We start from the raw sequence: 10,225 nt of genomic DNA, 5'->3' as shown, positions 1-10,225 counted from the left end.
AGACTCAATCAGCTATTTTTTTTATTAAAATATGGGTCACTATAGTTTTTATATATTTGCAATTTAGTCTTTCTGTTTTTATATTTTAAAATTTAAGTTCAACTGTTAACATTTGTTATTTTTTAAAAATTCAATATTATAATATTTTTTACCAGACTACCAAGTAAGTATTTTTTTTATTTCAAAACGTCACACCTATAGATTTAACATATTATTAAAAATTAGACATGAATTTTAAAATCTAAAAAGTAAAGGAAATTTATATAAAATTTTAGAAATAAAAATAATGAGACTAAATTCTATATATAGAGAGAGTGCAAAGACTTAGAGTATAGTTTAACCGTAGTAGTAAAATTGATCACCAAATTATATCTCTGTTTTCACTAGAAATAGGGATGGTAAAAAAACTCAAATTTAACGAGTTTTGGATTGATGTTCTTTAAAATTAGGTTAAAGACGGGCTGATTTGGGTAAAGTGAAATTATAAAAAAAATCAGATTAAGATTTAAGTGTAAACCCTAAATTTTTACTTTGTTAGTCAGCTCCCTCTCCATCTAGTCAAATGCTTCTCATCCCCATCTTGAGTTTTCTTTTTTCCCATATATATTTTCTCCCATTTATTTTGCTCTCATCTAGTCATATAATTCAAAGTTGTGAAATCGTATAATTTCTCTACGTTAAAGCTTCAGCTTGTGTTGCCAAATAAATGGTTTATGTATTTGCTTCAAAACCAAAAAAATAAAAAAATTAAATTAAGTTCGAGTTTAGTTGGAATCGAAGTCAAGTCTCGCTCCTATTAAATCTTGGGTTCGAGTAATTTTTTTTAAGAGCCGAGCTCGAGGTGAGACGGATTGATCAAGTTTTGGGTCATGCAAAAATCCGCCACACCTTGTTGCCATCCCTATTTAAGAATATATATATATATTTAATGAAAAGTGGTTTCTAAACTTTCAATTGTAGGTTTATATAATATGAAACCCTTAGAGCTAGGGGTGTAATCAAACCAAACCCGAATATTGTCAAGTTCGAGCTCTATTCGAAATTTGAAGCTCGATATTCAATTTGAGCTAAATCGAACGTCAATTTTTTAGCTCAAGCTCAATTAAGTTCGTTTACCAATTTTTGTACTCTTTAAGCTCAGCTCAATAATTAAGCTTAAAGTTAATAATATATCTTAAGGGGAATAATGCAATTTAATAATATAAAAATATGAAAAGCTTGATAAGACTCGTGAATCATCTGGGTCAAGTATTATTACGCTCGAATTCAATTCGATTAATAGCTCGAACAGCTCGACTCAATGATTACCGAATCAAGTTCCAACCAAACTGAATGCTTAGGCAAGCAAACATCCCTCATTTAACCCGATCAACGTTTTTCAAACTTTGAAATCAACTCAAAACGATGAAGATCCTTTTGATATATTTTTTTTGTGCTTGTATTTCACTAGTCTCACAAAAGAGGACAATACCATCCCATATACGTTCATGAATATATAAATAAATATGTTATTGAATAATAACAATTAATTCATGCTGATTGAGACTTAACTCAATTGACATGAGTATTGTTGTCAATGTAAGAGAACGTGGGTTCGAGTGCACTTAAGCGCATTATTCTCTTACTTATGGTTTGGAGGACTATGAGTAGTTTTAGTCATTATCTCAAAAATCAGAACTCGAAAATTAAGCATATATGCCGAAAAAATTATTTGGAAAAATAAGTCGTTTTTTTTAATTTAAAGAAATAGGCTAATTATGAAGAGAGTGTATAAAAACGTAGCTAGCTAGGTGCACTTTCCTGCCAACAATGCATAAAGCACACGCTTTCATATACTCTCTCCAAAATCAACATATTTTTCTAAATTTAAAGAAAAACAATTTATTTAATCAAATACTTTTTTCGACATAAAACCCTAATTTAATCTGATTCTCGACCTTAATTATAAAAATCTATTTTTATGTTCGAGTTCGAGTTTGACATCAAGAATTTTCAATTAATTAAAAATAAGAAAAAACTTAATAAGCCAACAAAAAAAATTAATGAACGACTACAACTGCCACTCTCTTTTGTCTCGAGGCAAGGCAACGTGGAACCCTAATTTCTCACTTTTCTGTCGGCCTTTCTTCTACTTTATTATTATTTTTTATTGCTTTCCACCATCGTCTCTCATATTAATTTTGACCCTTTCTGCAGTTGCAGGGGATAATTTCTTGACTTTACATACAAGTATATTTTACCCACCAACTTTTTCTGTTTTTCACCTTACAAACAATTACCCTACTTACTCCCTTTCTTCACAGTACTCGTGCATATATATACATATTGAATTAATTTAACTTTTAGCTCTTGAATTTTGCAATTATGTTCATTTTAGTACCTATATTTTTTTAGTCCATTCCAATACCCGAACTTGACAGTTAGATTTATTTTGGTCCTGGAACTTGACAAATATAAAAATTTGATAACGTGATACTCTGAATCACACTGAGATTGTGTCGCGTTATCAAATCTTAATGGAATCTAAATTCAAGGATCAAAATAGACAAATATATAGATATCAAAGTAGGCTTAATTGTTAAGTTCAGATACTAAAAGTTATTAACCCCTATATATACTACGAACTTGATGGGTGAATGTACCTTAGAGGTCTCTCTATTTTAAGGACCTGATCAAATTAATCCCTCTATCATTAAATAGATAAATTTAGTCTCTATACTATTAAAATGAATCAAATAATGCCAAATTGAAATTGAGTTAACTTTACTGTTTAAAAGATCATTTACGGTTTGACGGAGTTAATATTTTTAAGTTTGTATGGTATTGTAAATAAAATCTTTTATTTGGAATTAACTACAATTGAAAAAAAAATCCGAAGATATTTTTTATACCGTAAATGTTAACTCTATTACAATTTAAACTTATTTAATTCTTTTTAATAGTATAGGGATTAAATCGATTTACTTAATTGAACTTGATGCTACTTAAGTAAGGTACGCATTAAATTCGAGCCTTATGAATAAAAAAACAATAACATTACCCTCATTTAAAGATGATTTCACATTATTAGACTTCGAATTTAGTTGAATCCTAATATCACTAAATAAATGCATGTATTTATATTTGTATACAATGTGTTTCTTACCATCTTAGTTGCCAAAGTACAAACAAAATTGATGCTAAATTTATATGTTACTCTATTTTTTTTCTTTGCTTTGAACGATGACAGATCCATGGTTCAACTTCATGCCTCTAAGTTCCAACTACACTTCTTCTTCTTCTTCAAGTACTGTTCCAACACAAAATCACCCAAACCCTTCTTCTCAACCTCGCACCATCTTCAACAAATCTCAAATTCCTCATCATCATCCTCTCAAAGAAGCTCTTCCATTCATCAATTATCTCTCTCTTACAAGTCAACAACAACAAGAAAGCATTAAGGAACCCTCAAGCAGTTCCATGGAAGAAGAGGACAAGAGCATTATTAGCCTGTTTCCCACCATAGTTGATGATGGTTATGATTATGATGAGGATGATGATGATGATGATGGAGGTGTAACTGTGGAGCTACACATAGGGTTACCTAACCCTAGCTCCGATCTGAAGTCTAGGGCTTCTTCCCCATCAAAAGATATGACAGCTGATAAATTACAACGGAATCCTGTTAGTGCTGGTGCAGCTTCTGGGAATAGTACTACTCCATTAAGCAAAGGACAGTATTGGATTCCTACACCTTCCCAGATTCTCGTTGGTCCTACACAGTTTTCATGCCCTCTTTGCTGTAAAACCTTTAATAGATACAACAACTTGCAGGTATGCCCTTATGAATACGCCTCTCATTTCATGACAGCCATAACCCTTTTTACTTTGATATACCCTGTTGTCATCTTAATTAAGCGATATCTGTGATCTGTCTTAAGTTTTACACTAATCAGCTCTTTGGGTTTTTCTTAAAGATCATTTTTCATATTAATATTTATGTGTGTGTGCGCCTCTCATTGCATGGCAGCCATTGATACTTGATATACCTTGCTTCCATCTTAATTTTTAAGTGATATCTGTGATCTGTCTTAAGGTTTACATTCACCAGCTCTTTGGGTTTTCCTTAAATATCATTTTGCATATATATTTGCATATATATATGTATGCATTTGCAGGTATGGCCTTAATATGTGCCTCACATTGCATGACAGCCATTGATAACCCTTTTTACTTTGATATTCCTTTCTGCCATCTTAATTATTAAGTGATATTTGTGATCTGTCTTAAGGTTTACATTAACCAGCGCTTTGGGTTTTCCTTAAATATCATTTTGCATATATATATGTATGTATTTGCAGGTATGTCCTTAATATGTGCCTCACATTGCATGACAGCCATTGATGACCCTTTTTACTTTGATATTCCTTTCTGCCATCTTAGTTATTAAGTGATATTTGTGATCTGTCTTAAATTTTACATTAATCACCTCTTTGGGTTTTTCTTAAATATCATTTTGCATATATATATGTATGTATATGTCTTTGAAGATGTTCTTTCTGATTATTGGAACTTTGAAGAGTGTGCTAAAGTGCATGGTGAATTGCAAGACTGATAATGAGATTTCAGCGTTTAAGTTCAGTGTTTCAGACTGGTATGAATTGGATCTTTTAAGTGTTTCCAGTCTTTAGAGAACTGTTTGCTACAGCTATATATATATGCATATACATATATATATATATAGTTTTTGTTATTTCTCATGGCTTAAAAAGGAAACACCCTGGATTCAGATGCCTTTTTGCAACAGGCAGTCAGACAAATATATATATAAACTGACACTCCAGCCCCTAAATTAGTGGCCCTTATTTAGAGATAAACCTTCGTATAGGGCACCTATGGAATCCTCATTATAAGCTAGAAGAATATACAAAATGTGCTGTGTGGTTGATATTTTTGTAGTGATGATCATTGGCTTGAGTTAAGTATAATTTGTTGAGATTTTGAAGTATGCAATGCATGTTGGATTTCATTACAAGTTAAAATATCTAATGGTTATTCGTCATATACAAGTAATTAATAAATATGGCATACCTGGTGACAAAATTCATGTAAAAATTTATATAAAAAGCTTTTTGATTGAAATGACTATGGATTTCATTACGAGTATTAAGGATCTACTTCATGATGTTATTGGGATGTAAGTATCAATTATGAAGTGTTTGGTTCATGAACTCTAATCGCTTCGAAATCATATTATTGGTTATGGATGAAAAATGTTACAAATAGTATCAATATACTGTAACATATTATCTCTCTCAGTCCCATCATAGATTTTTGTCTGCATCATAGATGCACACACATGCATGTATATGGCTCTCTTTCCGATTTCTAATACTTGGTTCATGTGCTTTTCATCTCATCTCTCTCTCAACCCCATCGTAGATTTATGTCTCCATCACACGTACATACATTTTGCAGATGCATCTTGGTTCATGGATGAACTGTAAATCTTTTTTTTTTACTCAACAAAATATAAGATTACCAACATTACCAAGATACGAAAACATAGTATCTCTCTCAATCCCATCATAAATTTTTTACTTCATCATACATACATACATACATACATACATACACACATACATGTTATGGACCTCTTTCATTCTTATTTCTAGTACTTCGTTCATATGCTTTTCATCTCATCTATCTATACCCCATCATAGATTTGTATCTTCATCATGCATACATACATACATACATGCATACATGTATGTATGTATGTATATATGGATCGTGCAGATGCATATGTGGGGACATGGATCTCAATACAGAAAAGGACCAGACTCTCTAAAAGGAGCCCAACCAACCGCCATGCTAAGGCTACCATGCTATTGTTGTTCACCTGGTTGCAAGCACAACATCGACAACCCAAGAGCCAAGCCCTTAAAAGATTTCAAAACCCTTCAAACGCACTATAAAAGAAAACATGGCATTAAGCCCTTCGTATGTAGGAAATGTGAGAAAGCTTTTGCCGTCAAAGGTGATTGGCGAACCCACGAGAAGAACTGCGGCAAGGTTTGGTATTGTATATGCGGCTCCGATTTCAAGCACAAACGGTCTTTGAAAGATCATACCAAGGCTTTCGGTCCGACAGGTCATGGTGCGGTGGGTGGTGTCGATTCTTTAGACGAAGACGATGAACCTGGATCAGAAATTGAACCGATATAAATCGAATAGAGATTATTCAAAGATCGAATTCGGGTTAAATTAGTTTTTTCTCTTCTATTGTCCCCACAAAAATAAATATGGATAAACGTTAACAGCCATGTCGAATTGTTCTATATATGTGCGTGTGTGCTTTGTATGTGTAAATTAATAAAGAAATGAATGGGTTTTAATTAATCCATGCAATAGTAGTCTAATTAATTTATCTCTTATCAATATTAGTTTAACTGGCATCGATGATTTCGTAGATGTTTAAGATTGTCCGTTGGAGTAGGGTGAGTTTTGTTTTGTCAAGGGTAGTGATTTTGGAATCGAACTAGATTAATTGGTGGAACCAATTAGATTGAGAATCAGTCTATATCGATCTAAATAGAAGGATTAAACCGACTTTTAAGTAAACTGTTCAAAATGGATAAAAAAAATTGGTAGTTATAGCAATCATATTTTATCTGAATTGAGTTTGTATTAGATATATTGTTTGTTTTAGTTTTAATTATTTAGGATTTATCAATATAATTATGATAATAAATGTTGATAATAGCGGTAGAACGATCTTAAAGCAATAAGAAAGGAAAAAAAATAAGAACACATAGATTTTACATGGAAAACTCTTTCGAGAAAAAACACGGACAGAGGAGGAGAAATTTATTAATGTTGAAAAACGAATGATACAAGAGGGGTTGAAAAACCATGTTCTAATCAAAGTCAAATAGAAGAAAAATAGTTCTATATGGATTTAACTTGTGCTGTATCCGTCCAGCGGAGTCTCCACCCTCGCACTCCAGTCACAACCTCAGTCTAGTTTTGTGCTTAATAGGGATCTGTAGCGGGATTTGACCTTGGCCCTTCGCCCCCACAAATTTCTTTATTTTGTCACTGTATTTATTTCTTCAATAAATGACGGGACTCGGATCATATAATCTCTAAAAATAATCAAAATTATCTATATGTGTGTGGTTATATGTTATATTATATGTGGATATAAGGGCGGTTCGAAAAGGGAGAGGGGAGCAAATCGTTAGTTTCTGATGTTCTCTTATAATGGTTCTAAATTAACTAACTATCAAAAAATAAAGTGAGGGAGGGGGAGTGAAAAAAATACTGCACATTGTCTTTCTTTTTCTTTTTATTCTTCGTCGGGCTTCATCACCATCCATATCTTTAAACGAATTGTGACCTTGAAATATCAATATTAGGGGCGAGTAAAATTTAATTCGATTAGAAAAGATCGAAAAAGATTTGAATTTCGAATCGAGTTATTCAAGTCAACTCGAATAATTCGAATAATAGATTGGTATAAATACCATTTTAGTCTATGTCAATTTTGAAAATAAGCAAATTAATTTCTCTCTCAACAAAAATTACAAAATAATTCAAAATAATTTTTAAAATTTAAAATATTATAAAAATTCCAAATTTTATATGTCGAAACCGTTTTTTGAAAACAAAAATTTAGTTGTCGACTTTAAAAAAAACAAAAATTGGAGTCGCCACCGATCCTTGATTGAGGTGTGATCGGTTCACCTTAAAAATAATTTTGGTCCACGAAATTTGAGAAAATAGGTTCGGGAGTCAATTACGCACGAGGAAGGGTTAGCATCCTCACAACGCCCAAAATCAGTACCGAATTTGATTATTTAATGTCTTGGTGTCGAAAATTTGAAAAGATTTTAAAAGAAAACTCTTTATCTCGTGAAGGAATCAAAATAATAAAACATTCTTATTTTAAAGAAATAAAACACCACACCGAGTGAGTTAGGGCACAATATTTTTAAATCTTCAAAATACCGAATATTGCCTTTTGTTTTAGAAATTCTTATTTCGAGATAATAGAATGTCATGACCAGTAAGTTAAGACCCGACATTTTTGAATTCCCGAGAATAAGCTTTTATTTGAAATTTGTGAATTTATTGCAAAATGAATACTTGGCTTTCTAAATTCGTCGAAAAATAATCGCAATCCAGTAAGTTAGGACACGATCTTTCTCGAGAATCATGAATGCCAAATATTTTGAAAATTTATAAAATATGATGATTTTAATGCTTTGGCGCAACCAAAATATATATTTTCTAAAAGGTATGTTAAAAAGTTAAAGTTTAACATGAAACAAATACTTTAATATGAATTACACGTATATGTACAATATGTATATAAAACAATAGAATATATAGATACATATATGATATATAGATAAATTCTAAAAATATGTATACGCATATATTAAAATATATATAAACATACATATAAAAAAAAATGAAATATGTATTTATAATATTTTAAAAATGCATGCATATATAATATTGTAAACGCACATATGCGGGTATCGTAAAAGTACAATATCTGAATGATAAGTATATATGGTATATTTATTATAAAATGTAAAAATATATATGTATATAAAAGTTAGGAAACAAAAATAAAAATAAAAACGTATGTACAGGTGTCCACCAAAAGTTTAAAATACATACATATACTATAAAAAATGTTAATTTTAAATAATGTAGGTACATATATATATATGTATGTATGTACGTTTGTAAAAAAGATAGGAAAAATAATATACATGTAAAATATATAGAAATATACGTATATATAGATTTACAAAAGTAAGAAGAATGGTTTTTGAAATTAAAATATAAAAAGTATATATATGTTTTATACATAATTAAAAAAGAACTTAAACTAAACTAATAAGGATTAAAATGAACCTAAAACGAAATTAGAGGACAAAACGTAAATAAAATAAATAAAGGACCCAATTTTAAGGCGTGGATAACTCAGAGGGACCGAATGTGAAAATATCCCTGCCCTCTGAAACGCACCGCTTTATCGGGGTCAAATCGGAAGCCAAACAAAATTTTAAGGCTCAATTGAAAAAGTAAAAAAAAGTAAATTAAAATAATTGAAAACTCAGAGGAACCATATGCGAAAATTTCCCCTGTGAGCCAAAATGCGCGGACCCTATTTGCGGGTTGGGTCAACGCGCGGGTCTGGCCATTAGAACGGCGCCGTTTTTGCCTTTATTATTTAAAACCAATTTTACTTCCTTTTTTCCTAAAAAATTTGCAGCAAAGAAAAATTGAAAGAAAAAAATAAAAAAAAACACCCTGAAACTCTCTGTTAGGGTTTTTAAAACTCTTTTTCTCTTGCGCCGTCACTCGCCGGCCTTTGTACCGGAGCTCCGATTACGGCGGAGATAGAGACGATTCGACAACTCCGGCGAAAAAAGGTAAGTTTCCTCCTCTTTTCTTTATATTTTGCAAAAGTAAAAAAAAACAAAACAAAACAAAAAATCTAAAAAAATGAACACTGAACAGAATAGAAGGAAAAAAAACCTTTATTCAAAAAAAATTTCTCTTTTCAATTTCTTTCCCTATATCCCCTTTTCAGTCCCCATTTTACAAAATAAAACGGCTTTATATAGCCTGAAAAAGAAAAATAAATCGAATATAATTGCTATTTTTTTTCTGTTTCTTCTCTTTCGGACTCTTTGAGTTCGTGCTTACAGGTGTTTGTGGAGCGCACGTGGAGGAGTCGGCCTCGAGACGTGCGGCGGCTGGAGGCTTTGCTAGAAGCGGAGAGGCTGATGCTAGGGTTTCCTAACCCTTCCTTTTCCATTAATTTTGGGCCTGGGTTAGGAATTAGCTATTGGGCCCGTTATTGGATTTGTAACAAAATTGGACTGAAACATTAGCCTTTGTTTCTGTTTGGTTTTTATTTATTTAACGGGCCGGGCAGAAATTGGGCCCTACATTATATTTTTTAAAATATTATAAAAAAATTTAAAAATCTAAAAAATATATAAAGAAATTTTAATTTTTTTCTAAAACAATAATTTTGGGAATTTAAATAAGTTAATTAATGATTCAAGTTTATCATACTAAAGTATTTTTTTATTATTTTGTTTTGAAAAAGTTTTCAAATATATATGATTTTAAATTTATGTACTCTAACATGGAATTTGTTATAATGTAACAATTTTAGTTTAACATGTTTAATTTTTTAATTTAACTCAAACAA

The 10,225-nt window shown here is 31.1% G+C and overlaps 1 protein-coding gene and 1 long non-coding RNA gene across 2 annotated transcripts; both read left to right on the top strand.

Moving 5' to 3' along the window:
- The first annotated feature begins 3,167 nt into the window (after positions 1-3,167).
- LOC107918959 (zinc finger protein WIP2) lies at positions 3,168-6,401 on the top strand. The gene is made up of 2 exons (XM_016848521.2): positions 3,168-3,813; positions 5,779-6,401. Exons 1-2 carry the CDS (start codon positions 3,223-3,225, stop codon positions 6,205-6,207), a joined length of 1,020 nt encoding a protein of 339 aa, XP_016704010.1. The 5' UTR covers positions 3,168-3,222; the 3' UTR covers positions 6,208-6,401.
- A 2,873-nt stretch (positions 6,402-9,274) lies between these two features.
- On the top strand, positions 9,275-9,956 carry LOC107918960 (uncharacterized). The gene is made up of 2 exons (XR_001690317.2): positions 9,275-9,434; positions 9,714-9,956. It is a non-coding gene; the product is annotated as an uncharacterized lncRNA (long non-coding RNA).
- The last annotated feature ends 269 nt before the right edge of the window (positions 9,957-10,225 follow it).

This window comes from Gossypium hirsutum, chromosome D08 (assembly GCF_007990345.1).
Source record: "Gossypium hirsutum isolate 1008001.06 chromosome D08, Gossypium_hirsutum_v2.1, whole genome shotgun sequence".
NCBI lineage: Eukaryota > Viridiplantae > Streptophyta > Magnoliopsida > Malvales > Malvaceae > Gossypium > Gossypium hirsutum.
This window is presented reverse-complemented; position numbering and strand designations above follow the sequence as displayed.

Bases quoted from the DNA above. Each gene is read 5' to 3' on its own strand.
- LOC107918959 (XM_016848521.2), top strand. From the start codon at position 3,223: ATGACAGATCCATGGTTCAACTTCATGCCTCTAAGTTCCAACTACACT. The intron at 3,814-5,778 runs GTATGCCCTTAT...TGGATCGTGCAG, and splicing joins ATAGATACAACAACTTGCAG to ATGCATATGTGGGGACATGG.